General features: G+C 31.8%; 1 protein-coding gene across 5 annotated transcripts in view; it reads right to left on the bottom strand.

Annotated features, from left to right (window-relative positions):
- LOC144839825 (partitioning defective 3 homolog) overlaps positions 1-19282 on the bottom strand; it is a 71983-nt gene extending 52701 nt beyond the window's left edge. For all 5 annotated transcript variants that reach the window (XM_078695343.1, XM_078695345.1, XM_078695348.1 and 2 more), the window contains exons 1-2: positions 19143-19282; positions 18173-18425 (exon numbers count right to left, since the gene is read on the bottom strand). In XM_078695343.1, coding sequence (XP_078551469.1) covers positions 18173-18298 — 126 coding nt within the window. In that variant the 5' untranslated portion in view covers positions 18299-18425; positions 19143-19282. The remainder of the gene's footprint in view (positions 1-18172; positions 18426-19142) is intronic.
- Positions 19283-19992: the final 710 nt, after the last annotated feature.

Genomic DNA, 19992 nt, shown 5'->3' with positions numbered 1-19992 from the left:
AAATAATCTATAGAGGGAGCTATTTTAAAAGTCTAAACTAAAGAATGGAGGTCAGGAAAAATTAAACCAAAAAAGCAGTTTTGGTCAGCAGGGCATTTGGAATCCATTTTGGTTCTAGCATAATTAAAATAGAGGGTGTGGCCATGTCAAAATTAAATGAAAATCATCTCTCTTTAATACTAAACTAATTTTCCCCATTTTTTCCACTACCGACATAGTGACTGGGGCTGATAAATTAATTGTAGTGTTCGCCATAATTCTGAAAAACCGATTGTCAAGCATATTTTCCGTAAATAAGCATTTTTTTAAGAAAAAAAAATAGCATAATTTTAACCAGCAAGTCCCCAGCAGACAGTACAGTAGTGTCTGAAGGGAGGGGTTCTACTACAGGTTGTTTATTAATTAATTTACGAGATCCAAAGCTATGACTCAAACAGCTCAGAGTTTCCAAACAGCAGTAGTAGAATCTGTTTTCAAAACATATTTTGCCATCTTTATTTGCCATTATTCTATAATAGCTTTGTGTATATTGTTTGGTATTTTAAAGACTGTGGTATGAGTCATTGCTATTTCTAAAGCACATACACTTAATCTAAAGCTCCTTAAATAATAAAAGCATAAGTGGAAATTTGAGAAAAGAAAACATGTGTTTAACAAGACCCTTGGCTTTGTGAAATGTATGTTGATATAGCAGAACTTAATAAAGTAAAACAAACACTTAAGAATGGGTTACTTCCAAATTTACTTTACCTTAAGATTTTTTTGTAAACATTTTCAATTGTGTTTGGTTTTAATTATATACTTTGCTAATGAGGTGGAAAGGATCATGAAATTCAAATTGAATTAAAATGTTTTTCTCTGTATATCCTCTGGTATAATCCCACTCCCTAGAACACAAAATATGGGGCGAATGTGGTGGGTGGGACTACTGCATGCACAGGGAAACCCAGGTTCAGGGAAAAAAATCATTGGTAAGCATTTCTTAAATAAGAACTCATCTGAACTGGCTGGAGAGGCCTACATCCAGATTAAAAGTCAATATATGCCTGTCTGTGAAATCAGACAGAAGGGTGAGATTAGACCCTAACATATAGTTTGATATTGTAGACAGAGCTTATATCAGATTTCAATTGAATTGGAAACCTGTTTAAAACATTACTCTACTGAAACTAATTAGTATTTTATTATCTAACAATAACTGCAATTAACAAATAATGTGATAATATCAGGATAAACTTTATATGGCATTTAATTACATGTGTATTAAAACATGCAACAATGTTAATAAAATACTGTAATTAGCAAGGACTACAGAAAACAAAATTCCAATAAATGTTAACTTGTTGTTAAAACACATACCTGTTATTTGAGTAGATGAGAATGAAGAACAATGATGAAAACGAACCATGAAAAATAAAGAAGAAAAAAAATAAATTAAGAATGATTAGATTTAAATACAACGTGTAAATTATGCAAATAATTATCATACTTAAGTTTATATTTTGTAAAAAAATATTATATTATAATTAGATGTTTTACATAAATCATATTCAACAACATTAGAATACTGACTAGAAAACATAGTATTGAAATACAGTAGTTTATGTCTAAAAAAATACACCAAATTTTCATTTAAAAAACCTACTACACAGCTGGTCACCAGTTTAAATAACATTCACATGTGTGAACACAAAAAATGGATGTTATCCTATGACCTGACGTACACAGTGCTAAATCTGTGATACAGTGCATAGTGACATTATGTAACCCACCTATTCAAATATACGCATGATTAGATCATCAATATGATCATTAAAAACCCAATAACATTTTATTATTAAATTTTCTTTAATATAATTTTAATAATAATTAAAGATGAAAGAAAGCAATATAAATATATATCATCTGTATTTTAAAATTGCATAGATTAATTTTTATTATGTGCTATAAAAATGCTTGTCTGTTGTCCGACGTGACTCAATGTCTGTAGTACAAATAGAAGAAGCTGACAAACAGCCTGTGGGGAATATGTTGAAGAGATTAACTATTCATTGAACATTATTATGACAGTTATAATTTGAAAATAATATTAAATATGCATATATTTATGCTAATTAGGCACCATTTAAGGATAATTTATGCGACAATGAGTTAGTAATTGATCAGATGTAATAGGAAAATCTGGTGGGCCAATGTACAGTACAGATTTTGTTTTGACCAAAGATTTAGCCTTATTTAATACTAATAGTTTTGTATGTGCATTGCATACATTAGTAGTAATGGTCATAAGATTGCCTTTAATTGGAGGAGACTGGAAGATAGTCTGTACACCAAAACAAGGGCACTATACCATACAAAAATTAAATACTTAATATTGGAGAAACTGCAGCTAAAATAAACAAACCAGAAATGGTTTTCAATGAATTTTCTTTCTACATTTCGAGTATATCTTGCTCTTCAAGGTGAACAGGGCATTTATCGGTTTATCCATGTAAGCTAGGCACGAAATAGACAACAAAATACACTAGCTAAATGGAGGTACCAACAATTATTATTTTGTTCAAATATGAATACTTTAAGACATTACTTTCCTTATCCAACTTTTTAGTAAGTCCACACCCTTTCCTAAATACTCTTATCACTGGTGACCAGTACTTCACACACCACATGTACAGTAAGTACCTGTAAACTATCATATAAAGTATACAGTGTATATCCTTCATTCAAACATTAGCAATAAACATGACAGAAAAGACAACGGGCAGTTATGTTAATATGACAGATTATTGGCTTAGCTGTGACACATTACAGTAATTCACATAATGAGATGTTTAAGGACCCAATTGTCTCCTGCCACACCTCAACATAAAAGTAGACCCTAGGGGTATGCTAGAATCTTTCTTGAAATAATGCGCTAGAAAATCACCTCTTCACAGATTTATGAATCGTAAAATGAAATCAACGCTTATGATTTAATATAACTTTTAAAGAACAATTTAAATTTATTTTTTAAATGTGCAAACGCAACATCTCTTTGAAAACAAGTTTATGACGGTCTCAAAATGAATAATAATTTTTATTACTCATTTGGAGAGATACAAAAGTAGGACACAAACATCTGCTTAAAACTAAAATACTCATAAAAAATATTATGTCAATATAGAAATAATAATTTTCTAAACACATTACACTGTAGGTATTAAATACATATTTTGGAATGATATTTAAACGAGTTTATTAACTGAGAAACATAATATCCTATTGTAAATTTTCATCTGTTTTCCATTTAAAATTGATTCCTTAATCAAAGATTTGCTGTTTTAGATCTGCAGTTACTGATTCTGTAGTTCAATTCTACAATATTTTGTACAGTTTCCTCAATACTCCTTAAAACATATTTTTGTGATATATTTGTTTTCGTACAGTATGTTGCCACACTTCCCTTGTGGCTGCCAAAGTGGCCACAAATTTGCAGTTAAAAGTTCTTGTTTGCCACGTCCTCCAGTTAGTCCAAATCAACCCGTCATATTTTGGGCGGCACCTCTCAATACTTTTATATTTAACGAAAAAATATTGTTGTGCATTTGTATGATTGCCACACCTCCCTATTAAAATTATAAATGTAGCCACAGTGGCCACAGATTAAAGTACATGCTTTTCTGAATTAAGTCATACTTACAGTTTTTTGCTGGTTGTGGGTGCCGAAATTCATGTTGGATCCTGTGGGGTATTGGTTTTGGGCACCCTACTTTTCTACCCAGGGTTGTGCTTTAGCTCAAGTTTTGAGCTAACGGACTATACCTTGGAGACAGGTTATGTTCACAATCACATTTTGTATGATTAATAAAAATAACTTCACAATGCAGAAATTTGAATTTATAAGTTTTTTACACTACAGTATATTATATAATACTGTATAGCAAGCTGATTTTCAAGGGACAACCAGAAGTTCAATGCTAAGTTTTAAATTCTGGGCCATTTTTTTATGAGATGCTATCAAGAATTCACTGCACGTTCCTCTTTTTTTCCCTTTTTCTGATACTATTAAGAAATCTCAGTCAAGCAGAAACAGATAATCTAAAGTGATCACATCTGGGAATGGTGACATTGATTTCCTTTGACCTGGGTCTAATTCACAAAATTAAGATTTAGGAGACAAGATGACCACCGCAAAGAAGAAACCGTCTTGTAAAACATGCAAGTCATGTTCTTGATCCACGGTTCAGGTAACGTTAAAACTTTCGCCGCAAGTGACAGGACTTAAATATCATCTTAGGATTGCTAATGCATGATTTAGTTACTGTACTCATTTCAATACTCATTACTTACTCCCAGTTCATGCATTCAAAGAAAGGTAATGAAGTTACTCATGAAACACACATTTTGATATGAGATTTTACGAATGCATTTCATTCTACCGACTAAAAATTGAATATACATTAAAAGTTAATACAGTAGAAGTCCTCCTTTTGGACACCACTATTCAGAGAACACCCCTTATTAAAAGGGACACTTTTTCATGAAATGAACAATGAGCAATATGATTTAAGCCCACGTCTAACCTCTATTCAGGGACCTACCTATTAAGGAATCACTTTGCTGTAAAACGAACACTGAGAATGGTATGATGCATCACTAAAGCTGACTTTTTCCAGGTGACACCCTATTAAGCACTTTACTGGGTCCCGTAAGTGTCCCCTTAATAGGGGTACCATACGGTCATTCTATTGCATAATGAATAGGTAAATTTACTCTATGTTTTTAAAATCTTAAATGTTTATTTTTAATATAATAACAACAATTATTATAAAAATTGAAAATAAATACCACTTCTGCAGTATTGGTAAGACTTTGATGAATTTAATGTTAAACGATAAATCTTTGCACTGTACATAGAATTTAAAATCCCATGTTAGGAATTTCATGCCATTTTAAATCAGAACCAGGAGAGTGGGATAGTCTAGTAGTAATTTGACGCATGACTGACAACTTATCACTTACAATTGAACATTATGATTTTGGACCAGACAGACAGACAATTATCCACATTTTATTGTTTTAAGTTTGGAATGTACTGAACATATAGTAGGAACCCTTCCTTTGGAACACACAGTACCTATTTTAAGAAGACTCTTACTGTATGTGAAACAAATGTTTTATGGTCAACCATATTGAGGGGGACATTCCTATTAAAGATATACTTTGTATTAAGGTGTCCCCTTTATAGGTGTAAGGTTCTACTGTGTGTCTACTTCTACTTGTTGTAGTACAGTATGTAATAAATAAATGGTTTTTAATTATGCATGATGACCAAATCATTATTGAAACATTGAAATATGAATCATGAATTTTTCTCAATAATATAAATATTTGGATTTGTATAGTGTAACAGGCTACAGATGTTATGTACAATAAATTGTTAATAATTTAAAAAAAATATCATTAACAATTAAATCAGTATAGCACCATCACTGTATTATTAATACAATAGTGTAGTACCATACAGTACATTCTTTATAATTGTCAAACCAAAACAATACAATTACTGTAATATTCAAGTATAAAAAACAAATAAATATGGTATCAACTATCATTTAATAATTAAATTATATTTTATAATTACAATGAATAGGATTGTATTATTATTATTATTATTAATATGAATTAACATCTATCCTTTTATTATAAATTAATTTATACAAAGTCATCGTACTATTTGAAACATCCGATCCAATCAGCCAATATGTTTTTTTTAACGAAAGAAATCAAAATGAACCTTACCTGATGCAAGTCTACACATTTATTAGAAACACCAACTTCAATTCTATCATAACTTTCATAAATCACCATTCTACTTCCGTCCATAAAAAAACAGACGTTTACACCCAACAATAAATCCACAGTATATGTGAAACAACTAGATGTATTCAGAATAATAATCTAATAATAGTCAATGATATGCGTGGTATTGATTAGATGGTAGGGGATACCCTCCCATATGAGTCACAAACACATGGTGGTAGAAAAAGAAAACAATGGCTTTATTAGTATATCTAACCATGTCAGATCAATTAAGTGAATCAAGAAAAAGCGATACATCAAGTGTATAATTAAAACTATTTTCTCCCCTCTATTTACAGTAAAAGTTTGGTGGAATACAGTAGTACAGTATTTGGTTTCTCATATTTTTAAGGAAGGCTCTTTAATAGGATGGGTACACTTTTAGGTAAAATGTATAATAATTCAGAAGAAATTTAGAGTGGTTCACTTCACCCAAAAATGAAAGGGTGATTGTGGCAGGTTTTTAAAAACAATACTATGGATTTTTGGGGTGCTAGAAGGATGAATTAGTTTTATTATTGTAGACTCATCTAAAAACCAAACTGATCGCTAGTGAAAACTGCACCTTTACACGGACATCAAAGTGGGAAATCTAACGAGCAATTATGCATAACAAGGGGTTGATTAGTGAAGCGGAATTATGGGTAATAATATAATTAGATAGGTTACTAATCAACAGTGAGGGAGCTATTAATTAATATTGATTACGAATGCTACAAGAATGTTTCTGCCTGATTTATTAGGTGGTATTTTTATGCATTTTGTTTACTTATTACTACTATGTTTCAGCAGGGAAGAGTGTAATTTAATTCTCCCCTGGTTACAGTATTACAGTAATTAGTAGTTCTAATGTCTTTTTAGACTTTGTATGGTTTGGTGTACGGTACTGGTCATACCAAGGCAATCTAAAAACACAACGTTGACCTCAGTCAGATTGAAGGTTTACCTGTAGTTTTGAAATGATCAGTCTCAGCCCCATAAAGATTTTCTCCTGCCTGAACCATGATTTTCTCGAAGGAGAGGCTTTGTGCCCAAAAAAAAAAGTTGATAGTTTGTACTTAAAAAGTACAGTGTCTGTCTATGTTTCCATATTATGTTCTTATTCGTATTTCAAAAAATCCCTATCTTCTTCCCTTTGACAAACAATGTTGTACTATCCGTTACTATAGCTAAATCTTGAAGGTAAAGCCAAACTGAACAATTTGATATAGATTATGAATTATAAGAGAAGAATGTGTCGGCAATATTAGAAATAGTATTGAATATTAAATCAATGGATTCATTGTAACGAAATGCTGATTTGAATAAATTGATCATCACGCAATTAATTAACACATTCCAAAGAAGATCAACAGAAAAACCTAGTTCTCAAAAGCTGAAGTATCTAAAAATATTTCTTTGATAAGAACTTATAATTTATTAATGGATGCAATTTGTCAGAAAGCAAACTGTCTCTATGAAAAAACAAACACAACACTTGAGGACAAGTACACAAGGGAAAATATTTATCACCAATATATAGTAATAACACAGACTATACCATAATTTGAATCATGTGCAGTGAAGCGTAGGCATTGTGCAGTCATGCATGCAAATTGTGCAATGAGGTGTAGAAAATGAAATTCCATCTGCAGTTTAACCTGGTTGGGTGATGCAGATCTGTGCAGATACGTCAATAAGTATTCAATTCTTCATGGAAGTAAACATCAACACAGCATAAATATTAGTCATAGATGAGGATAATGACAAATTTGTTTACTTTCCCACTCAAACAACTTGTTTAGTACCAGTAGTTGTTGACAACAATTGAAATTACAAAAGGCCTACATTGACAGGCTCTGTCATTCATGAAGATGGAATATTCAAAAGGATTAGTATCTGGTAGTATGGTTAACAGGTACCATAGTACCATCATAAGTGATAAATGTAAATTAATAAATAAAATACAAAAATAAAGATTACATAATAAAATAATTCAAATTTGCATTTTCATACACTGCAGTACAATACATTGTTTGTACATGTAAACAATTATCACTGTTAGTGTTACAGAGTTATCAACTTACTATAGTATAATTAATGTCATGTCAGTAGTCCTGATAAAAATGTCTGCAGTACTTTTTTATTATTTATTCAGGCAAAGATACATTTTACAAAATATAATAAAAAATATCATATCTATATCATAGTCACAAGCTGCCAGGAAAGCACAAAAGCAGCCTAAGCCCATGTCACCAATAGATGTACTGCCAGCAAATGACTGCAAACATTTGTCATTCTGCACATGTGCAGTGTTTCCGTAGAGAACCCTGCCAAAACACTGTATAAAATACACAATAGACGCAAAGGAAAATCAATTCTGACACTTTATTTTGGGTTTTGGTAGATTTTAGGAAACATTTCTATAGTGATTTTTGAATTTTGAATTCTATGCAAATCATACTATTTCGCAAACATTGTCTGGTGACCGACATTCAGGTTTTATGAATGGTTGGCTCTGGTGCAAGAAGCATCTGGGTGCTTTAATTTGTTAACAACCATTCTAAAAATGCTTTACTATGTTAGTGTTAAACTATTCTTTCCGCAAAATGAAATAGTATTCTAATTCTGTTGAAAAGGAAGAATAACAGGAGGTATAGCTGTGAAGAAAACAAGACCTATCAGAACAAAGCCTTGCCAATGGCCAAAAGATTTAAATAAAGTAAAGAGAGTATAATGAAGTTGAAAACAAACATGTGGTTTTATGACAAAGCAGGTAAAAACATTGCAAATTTACAGTTGCCATTGAAGTGAAATTAGCACTTGCCAATGTGACCAGGAAACAGAGGTCAACTTGACCAAAATTTGAACTTTCTTTAACTTGCTATGTAAAAAAATGTTGATTTACAGTAATATCAACATCTTTCTTTAGTCAAGTCAACCATTCTCTCATGTACTCTGTGTAGTACCAACTTTCTTTTAACTACAGTAACAACTAACACATAATTTTGTGTACAGCAGTAACTTTATCTTTGCTAGAAAGGATTAACTTTATCTTTGCTAGAAAGGATTAACTTATTTTCAAACCAGACCAGACACTGAGCAGCTTTACGACCACTTTGATTCCCATTATCATTAATTAAAACTTGTTAACTACTGTATCTACCTGAATTTTGAGACTTAAGGCATTAATGCTTCTATGCCCCTCGTGACCAGAACATATTCTTCTTATATATGGGCTGTATTTTAACGGGTGGTTAGACCAGTGCTTTTTTAGTGCGGTATCTATCAGACTTGTCTACTATGTCATGAATATCCAGTAATAGATACAGACCTGTGACCAGCAGATTGCCATGATGTTATTAACAACATAAGCTACTAGTACTAGTCTAAAATAGAAAAGCATCTGACTTTAGAATAATAGCTTCATTTAGCTTTGAATTATGTTATTGATCGTCCCTATTTATAGCTACAGTAGCTTAATTACTAGAAAGTCTACAATGTTTAATCACCATAAACATTGTGAATCCCAGTTTGAATTTATGGCAAATTGTGTGTGGACGCATAATTATATTATATTATATTCATATTTACTGTTTAGTACTGTACATATTTTACATTTTTTTTAAATTTTACATTTTACAATTACACATCATTAAGAATACTTTTTGCATTTTCTTTTAAAGATAAATTTCAAAAACATGTTTAATTTTTACAACAAATAAAGTCTTTACAGTAAAGTACTGTACTGTTCTCAATACATGATAAATTACTGTAGAATTTTACAGTAGTTACAAATTAGGCCCTGTTCAGACCCATGGCGTTAGACCGTTTTAGCGTACGACGCTAAAAGAATGTGTGTCTGAACAGTTGGGGATTAGCGTACAACGCGTTGTACAACGGTTGTAACGTTGTAGTGGAAAACGGTTGATAGTACCGTTTTAGCGTACGACACTACTGTAAGTCAACGTTGTATCCAATCAGAACGTTTCCTGTTATGACGCGAAACAAGGTTTGACCTAGGCTGACATCTTGTATCGTCAATGTGTGAGAGATGGATTTCAACAACAAAACGGCCAGAATAAATAATGCCTAACTTAACTAGGCTACAAATACAACTGTTAAAAAAAACTAGGCTACAAACTACATGTATCAATTGATTACCATTATATTTTCTAACAAATGAAATAAATAAATGCACCTTGTATTTAAACATAGTGACTACGATCCCGTCCCCTTTTAGGCCTAGCTAAGAGCCATTCACGCATTTCATTCAAGCTAAAAACTAGCGTGGTGGGACATCAAGTCACTCATTCATATATACAAGGCAGACTAGACTGGACAAGTTTAATGCTGAAAACCCCCTAACTCCTAAAAAATTCAGTAAACAAACAAGGGGAGCTGTGTCATTTTTATTAGCAAGTTAAGGTTTTTTTTTTAACTGACTGGTCTGGACTAATCACAATCAATTTTTTCCACCCACATGGTTAACACAATCTCCATCTTCATCATTAGGAGGCCTGCTTTATTTTCGTAACACAAGAGCCTGGGGAAAATGTTTTTTTTACTACAAAATAAAACAATAGAAACAGAAATTTGGCTTTACTATATTTTTCTTAAATAAATGCTGAGGTATGTTTTATTTACGGCAAATTTTGTCATAATTGTAGGGCTGAGATCTAGGCCTATATACAGTGGAAATAATGATGAAAACACGTGGGTAAGAGCACATGAATATGCAACTAGAACCAACCTGAATGACGCACTTCCGTTGTAACGATAATCGTACGCTATGGGTCTGAACACCTCAATTTTTTCTCTGCGGTTTGTAATGTGACCTTGCTAGTAACGTTGTACGCTAAAACGGTCTAACGCCATGGGTCTGAACATAGCCTTAGCTTCAGTTTTGAGTTCTGGTTGGTAACTTGTAAATTATGTTTAAGAGCGGTCTCTGTGGACCAGAATAGATTTAATTTCTGGAGTAAAATTGACATCAAACAAAGGAGCTTTTCATTCAAGATGAAAACCGGTATTATTGTGTTGTATTTATGTATAATATCAGTATAAATGTATGATTCACTTATGTATTTTTTATGTCAATTTTCCTAATACATCAAATCAGCAGATATATCAAATCATCTGACATGAAAATCTAGTACAGTATGCTAAATAACAGTGTATGTTGAATTTAAAGTTAAAACAATAGAAAAAATGTACTGTAGGTTACAGGTGGAAAAATATATTCCAAATTTATTCGAAAACACTTTTTAAGTATATTTTTTCGGAGAGGGAAGGAACACCGCAGCATTTTAAAGGTAGTATACATGTTCCGTATAACATGTTAACATGAGGTGAAAAGATTTATTTCATTTTTCCAGGATTTAATATCCCTGCTTCTATGAAATCTCAAGGTTGAAAAACCACTACACAGTGTTTTGCTTGCACACAGTAGGCCCTTTATAAAGATATGCAATTGTTTGAGAGACAAAAGGAATCATAATCATCATTAATTAGATAATCAGAGTGTTAATTAATGCTTACAGCTGATTACAATAAGTTGATTAACGAAGTGTTAATTAGAAAATGAACAGTATGTTAGTATGTTTCTTCATGACCATTTATTTTTTTCTCCATGTGAGTATCATACAAACCTTTTATAATACTGTACAGGTACAGTACATCATGTACAGTATTTTAGCTGGCCTGAAACTTGGAAACATACTGTATTGTACCATTATAGTACGGCCAACCCCTATTCAGAGGACACTCCCTATAAGGGGAACTTTGTTGGGCCCTAAATGTTTCCCCTTAATACTTTACTGTGTGTAACTAATACTAACTTTTAAAAAAAGAAGCAAAAAAGATTCATGATTAAATAGTGTAAAGTAGAGTACTAATTTTTAGAAAATCAGATTTAGGTCAGAATACTTGAAATTTAAAGCTAACAATACAATAACAAGAAAAATGTATTGTAATCACAGTTTTGTAGTAGTTTAATTCAAGTCTTCATTGGTTATTATGAACAGTGGTTGTAACTAAAGTTGTTAAAAAGACTCGATCATGTAAAGTGAATGAATAGCCATGCAATTACACAAAGCACTTTAACGTAAAGTATACCTGTAGTAGTACTATAGTACTACACTACAGATCATACTACAAGTATTTAACTATTTTATGATCTTATTCTTCCTAAATACCACAAACTGCTGTAGGTTCCAAAGAAAGTTAGTCTCTCAATGGACACCAAAGGAAATGATACAAAACAATACAAAAACAATGCCACCACAGAAAGTAGGCTTTATTTTTTAGAGAATTACAACACAAAAAACTACATTTTGTTACTGTGTATAATAGGATTTAGCTTCTTTCACCCCCTGGTTTCAATTAAAATGTGTATATTATCCAAAACAAAAGTAAACAGAATTTATTTACTGAAGTAAAATAATTCTGACATGATCCCTTAAAGTATTGAACAGTTGAAAACAATGGGTAGAAAGAATTTTAAATTTCAAATCAAAATAACTGATATTATGGTGACTATAGCCTAATTATTCTGCTCAACTGCATTTTTCATCATTCACATTTGAGAACGTATTGCCTATTTTTGTGAGTTGGTAACAATATAAGATTTTGGTCAGATGTTTTGCCCTACATCAGAGTAGGCAAAGCAACTTGCTTGAATGTTTACTTGTAATTGCATAGCCAGTGAGTCTATACTTTTAAATATTTGAGGGAAGACAAATTGTATATTTTGTTACAGATGCTGCACAGCAAATAAATGAATAAATATAAAATAATCTGTATTAATTCATCCAATGAATGTGTATCTTACCTTAAATAAACACTGTATAGTACTTGTTTATTGAATTCATTTACATTTGAATATTAATTTCTATTTTACTTTTTCCCAGAAGCCATTTTTTGGTAGTAAAAATTAACATAACAACAACAACACAAATGTGAACTGCACTTTATTTGTGTTGGTTGGTTTCTGATATTAATAAATTAACTATCATTATTTCACAAAGTACTGCTAAAGAAAACACAGTATTTTATTATATACTGTACACACATACATACAGTACTCTGTGTGTGTAAGGGTGGAATAAAACGTGTGTTTGATTACAACAATATTTGTATTTAAATTGCTTTTTAGTAGAGCTTATGAAACCTGAGGTACTATACAGTAGGTGACCAAATTAAGGAAGATTTGGTATAATAAAGTTACATGTCTGGAGTTCAAAATCACAGGCTAGTGTACTAAATGTCATTGTACAGTACAGGGTAACTCTCCACCTTAGGCTGTGTTTATACATTACAACACCCTAAATTTGAACACGACTTCAATTTTTAGCGTGTTGCACGGGCCGAGGTCAACCCTACAAAAACCTTGCAGTTATACATAAATCGTAATACCGTGTAATACCGTAGTTCATAATCCTAAGTTGTATATATACTCGCATGCATTATGAATTAATATTAGTTTATTAAGGATTTTAATAAAACGGATGATTTCGTTAAAAATTTAGTTTATTCAGTTATTGATTTTTTAAATGTGCTTTTGAAATTAAAAAAAAAATGTTTTAGAATTAGGATAAAACTACATTGTGCCAAATTATGCCAACATTTGATTAGCGTTAATGTTAAGTGCTAAATCAGTTAAAATATGCAAAAAAAAGCACAATTTTATACTAGATTTGGTCAACATTTTCACAGCACATACTTATATTTAACGAGAGGTCAAAACAATACCCTGAGGACACTTCCAACACGCCAACAGCAACCGGGAATCTACAAAATTTTAGGATTCAGCCAAGTAGCCTTTTTTGCAATTAAAATCTCATTACACGGAATCTCTTCGATGTTATACAACACACTTTTCGTAGGCGTGTTGAATATGCGTGTAATAGCGTGTTATATAAACGCGCCCTTAGATAAGTACAAGGATAATCTCTACAATTCAAATCAGTAATACAGGCTTACACAGTTACAGTCAGGAGTGAAATGTACAAATTGCCTTTCTTAGGATGGATGCTACAGTAAACTGTACAGTTATTGAAACATTTACTAAGGTAACAATCATAGGTTTGGCCCACACCCATCCATTCCATACAACAGTGTATTATTACACAGTACTTACTCCGCCCATACTACACAATGTTTTTTTCAGTGCAATTACAATATCGTTTCATGTCTATTGCAATCAATATATATGGTAATTAAAACATTTGCACTGAGCTTACCATACAGTAATCAAAACATACAAAAACTCATTTTGTGCTATTGCAATGTATTGTTTGTAGTAATAGTAGATATGGAAAAGGCCGTGGTCTTGAAATTATTCATGTTATACAGTGTATGAAATGTATTATTGACTTTCTACTGTATAGTAGACCAGAAAGACAGCACACTACTGTACATTGCTTGTGATGTTTGCGATTGGATTTCAACAAGAGACACTCTTCTATTTCAAGCATATTTAGTTACATTCTGTAGAGTACTGTATGTCGGCATACAAAATGAATGTATCAAGGAGTACTGTATAGCGTTGACACCCGGTTTTAATTTATCGTATAAGACATCTGTAGAAAGTCAATTTTACACGTGGATCATATAGTACACACAGTAGGTGGGCCAAGTCACTCCGGCAGTCTGTTTAGAGTCCTTGTTCTAGTCTACTGTAGGCATTCAATAATACGTACATTTCATACACTGTATTATCTCAGATATGTCTACTGTACTTTTAATACTCTACTGCCAATACTCTACTGCCAAGTACTGTAGCACTAACACCCACAGCATATGAATATAGTAAGTAAACAGTACAGTACCTCCCAAATGATAATTGTACAGTACTATATTAGAATCCACTTGTCTATATTATATCCCTACAGTACACATTTCAACTACAGTAAATGTACTGTACATACAGGAGTATGTACGGACTTTCTCTGAATGTACCAGTTGATATTTATTTAACCACCATGGATAACTTAGTACTCTACCTCCTTCCTGATAAGTAATTGTCCAATTTGGGGGATACAAAATAGTACATTACACTACCACAATGTATGATGTCTGAAATTAAACTACAGTACATTGTAACTTGTAAGTACTGTTTCGATTACAATAAATTATTAAAGGAAATTAGTTATTAATATTTTAAAAGACAATAGGAAGTAATTGACATCCTTAGTACTTTTACAGATCATTAATGAACTATCATTAAATAATTAATTACATTCTAAAACTAAATTTAACTACATACTGTAGTACTGTATTGTAAAAACTAAATAAAAATCTCAGATAAAACTTTAAATATTTAATTATAATGATCCATTTTGGTGAATGTATTTTTTTTCATACCATTACCAATTTAAATAGTGGATACTAGCATGAGATCAATTTTTTTTTATCACTAAATTATTTGATCCTGATGATCATTAATACATTTTATAGCCTCAATTTCATTGCTTGGATCCATACAAATATTGGCTTCTGGTTCTTTCAGTCTGTGGTAAAACAATAGGCCTATTGTATACTGTAGAAGACAAAAGAATGGCTAATACTACAGTACTACAGATACTACAGTAACTGCAGTGTAAGCATAAATTTGTATGCAATGTAATTGTAACCTTAGCATTATTATGAATGACTCGTAAAGCAATGCATTTAGAACATAAAACTCGCGATCGCCCATTTCACATTTGTCAACGTGATCGTCATTGAGACTGTTAGCGCAAATATTCTTGCAGCAAAGTACTATCGCTTTTAACAATTGATCCGTTAATGTCTTTACTAAACTATTAGAGACTCCACTGTTAATAAGTGCACTAGTTTTTTACTACACAGTGGTAATAAATATTCACTGGAAAAAGCAAGGCAGAAAGTATTCATGTAAAAAATCAGGGAGAAGGAAGAATGCGCCATAAAAAATTCAATTTTGATTTAGTATCATGTAACTAAAAACTAATTGTGCTACAACTATCACATCATACAGTACTAAAAGCATGCAGACACATGTAATCTATTAATTGTTGGTATAAAATACCAAGCCCAGCATACACTATAGATAGTCACTAAATTTTTACCAGAATCTGAATGTTCTTCTACTGTAAATCATTCTACTGTAGGCCCCTGTTTTGAGCAGGACTTGGGTTGTACATTCAGTATTACTCTTAGTCTTAGTCTTACTTTACATAAACTTATTTGAAATAAACTGTACAGTATAATAATAATAATAATATCCTGGATTTATATAGCGCCTAATGTTGTGAAACCTCTAAGCGCTGAACATTATTACCCCAGTCATTTTTTCCTGATCAAACATGTATGGAAACATACTCCCATAATGCAGCTAGTAATCAGCGCAAAGTTGTGTCTTGATCTAACCGGGTTCCCATTTATACACCTGGGTGGAGAGAGGCAAACATAAGTAATGTATCTTGCCTAAGGATATACAATTACAAGCAATGCGGCGGGAGTTGGATTCGAACCTCGATCTCACGATCAGTAGTCGAACGTCCAACACACTGCGCCACACGCCCTTACATGGTATGGTAATAACTACAGTTAGTAATGTACACTGTACACACACTACAAATGCCTTTGTTTAACATTTTGAGAGAACCTACATTTTAAAGAATACAGCTCAATATACAGTTTATTTAGTCTGTTCAGTACAATCACAGTATCCCTGAGTGTGATGCACTTTTTCAGATCCAGAGGGAAATTCTTTTCATGGAAAAGCCTAGTAGCAGAACTGCAGAAGATGTAGTCCTAAAAAGTACTTGATATCTAAAGTTCACAAGGAGCAAAAGATCATTGAACTTCAATTGACAGACAAAATTTCAAAGTAAGATCGAATATTGTTAAAATCAATGAGACCTTGTCTCTAAAAGGTGAATGTCTTTTACAAGATTGACTGTATCCACATAGTAATGAAAACAGAGTATGTCAAAAGTGATAAACTGTGTATGATAGTTGTTAAAACAATTTCATAGTATTTACAGTATAGGTTATTGTCCTAAAAAATACTACATACTTAATAATGAAAATCATTATCAAATTCATAAATTTAATCTTGGGAATACAGTAGTTGAACTAACCGACTGTAACATTTTTTTTCCCTTCAAAATTTTGTAGTAGACAGACTCACTTTTCACAATCACAGCCCATACTGTCTGTCTAAAGCTCTGTCACTATCAAACTACTGTAGTATTTAGTGTGATGTGCCCAAATTCTGGTAGTGATACAGTACTGTATGCTCAAATATGGTAGTGATGACATCATCATGTCTACTGTATACAGTAGTAAACTACAGTGATATACAGTAGTAACATCATTGATGCAAACGTTTTATGTGTTGTACCATGCATTCTAAATCATGGTTAAAAAATATTTATAATACATATAATATTGATTTCCCCATGACCGCTAACAGTAATTATGCTTTTTTTTTTAAATTCCATTTATTAAGGAAATCCTTCTGGAATTCTAACCACAATCTAAATGTAGTGTATTCGTGTCTTTGGATTAAAATAATTGTTAAATAGTGTGCTTTTTTTTCTTTGAAAAGGTGTAAAAACAAACAAAAAGTAGTAGTTAGTATTATACTGTAGTTAAGTACTGTATTTTCATTACAATTTTTTTTAGAGTGTTATTCTTCATTTTCAATTTCACAATATTTTAATCAATAAATAATGGTATCAGTATAAACAATATGTTCTGTGTATGTAAACTTAGTGTTTATTCTCAATGAATAAATTCAGAGAACTTTATTCAATATCTAAAATACTGAATTTGCACTGAACGAAGACGATTCTATTTCTAGCATAATGGATGGGATTAAATGCCACATAATGGCTCTTCTGGGTCACTTCATTAGATTCTTACTTACTGTTCAGTTGAAATAATCCGAAGCAATCACGTCTTCTCATTTTTTATTTTTCACAATACCTCAAGGATTTGTTGCAATTTAAATAGATTCTTAGTTAGACCAAATATCATACAGACAAAACTGGACAGAATGAATTTTTTTCATACAATTTTTACGGTCTATTACTGTACAGTATGTGCAGGAGAGCAGACGATACTAATGCGCAATGGTGTGAAGACATTAAATACCAAGATGTATACTGTAACAGCAACACCATACAGTTTGTAACAATCGTAGCCAACGTATAATATAACAAATTTTTAACAAATTATGGACATAAAGAAATTCAGTGAAAGAAATTAATGTCTTGTTCAGGTTTTTTTTTCTACGATGTGAATAACTGCAACTGTAAAGTGGCTTTTCAAACAAATTTTATTTTAGTAAAGTTTGTAATGTAGTCATTTACAATCTTACCTTTCCGATTGCTTTGCGATATCTGGTGGTTGCCTTGTCTATCACTTCATCTATCGTTAAATCGCCTTCCCCGCAAGGAACAACAACTTTTACACCTCCAAAACAAACCGTTACTTTCATTCTCATGCAGATCAGGTGGTTTTCTTTCAAGCTTTCACTTCAAATCATTTGAAAATACCAAGGTTATTTCTAAATACAAACTTCTCACAATTTCTGTCTCTGTCTTTTTTAATTTACTTCATGTTTTTTTTACCTGAGAACAAAAATAATTAATTAATAGTTTCGTCAACATTTAAACAGCTGTTTTGTTTGCATATAATATACTTTTCTAATACTATTCTACTACAGTATTTAAAATGCTACAGTACTTTGATTGAAATGACATGCAAAAATATAATACTGTATTGTGTACACATACTGTACAACTGTATAATTAATAGTATAGCAGTACAGTCGGTAGGCCTACATTTTCTGTTTTATTTTTAAATATAAATAGTATAATTCAGTTCATTGTATCTTATGATTCTACCACCAGGAAACTGATTTTATAGGTGAGCAGGGAAATATTCCATCTTGGATGTAGATTAAGGAAATTTAAGGCTCTCTCTCACCATCTGTACACATTCAATGTGAGCAGACACCAGACTGAGAGATCAATCAAGTTTGTACTTTTTTTTAGCTAAAAAAAGACAGTTTCCAAACGAAACATGCATACAAAAACATCAATTAGCATTAGGCATTTTATCTAAATATAGAGACTATTATGAAAACTATTAATATCAACGAAATATTAACAATAAAACAGACTTACAAGTGAAGATACTTTTTAGGCCTGCAAAGGCAGATACGTGATTCTTGCACCACCACCACGGCGGGTCGAAACCACGGGCAGCGTTTCCGAACGGAAACGGCTAAAGCCGTCCCGGAAAGCACATGAATTGATTAGAAACAATCGTGTTAATTAACTTACCTTATTGATATTAACACATCACAGGCAGGCAACAAGGTTTAAGGAATCCTCATCTTTGTTTTTAACAGTTAATATTTATCCATTATTTCCTAAAAATAGTAATTTGTGGGAATAAAAATGTCAAAGGTTAGTGTCGTGACTTCGCGTTTGGGTTGACGAAAAACATAACAAGCATTGCACATTCCTAGATTGGACTCGACTATTATCTTTCCTATTCTAATACACTGTGCACAGCGGGGGGATTTCCTGAGTGGTATTAGTGTATTGTACATTGTTTCGAATTTTGGCATAATATACACCGCCCTCAAGTACAATAGAAAGTTCATCAATTGGATTGTTTTTTTTTTGCGTGTACGGTAATTTAAATCAAATGTACAATGGAGAACCATGTTGCACCCACTTATAATCAATATTAATAAAGTAATACCAAACCTACAGCCACATCCTCAAAAGTTCATTAACAACGTAAAATGTCAAACTTAATCATATTTATAATATCGCTACATCTAAAAAAAGATACCAAGGATAAATTATTTCTAGTATAGTTACATATAAAGAATCCATCAATTTTAATCAGATTTTAGATGTAATCAGATGATGTCCCATTTCCGTTGACTTAACTCAAAGCAAACAATTATCATTTTAGATAACTCTATGAGTAGTGTGAGAAATTGAATGGTAAGTCACAAACTACAGAGGTTAAAAGTTTTCTTCAGTCAAAAAAAAAAGAAAAATTATTAAGTTAAAGAAAAATCATATACACACTGTATTCCACGGTTTCAAAATGTACATAGGTCCTCACTCAAATGTCTCATTTCTATAACACGCTTACTTTTGACAGAATCAATGA

This window comes from Antedon bifida, chromosome 4 (assembly GCF_963402885.1).
Source record: "Antedon bifida chromosome 4, ecAntBifi1.1, whole genome shotgun sequence".
Lineage (NCBI taxonomy): Eukaryota > Metazoa > Echinodermata > Crinoidea > Comatulida > Antedonidae > Antedon > Antedon bifida.
This window is presented reverse-complemented; position numbering and strand designations above follow the sequence as displayed.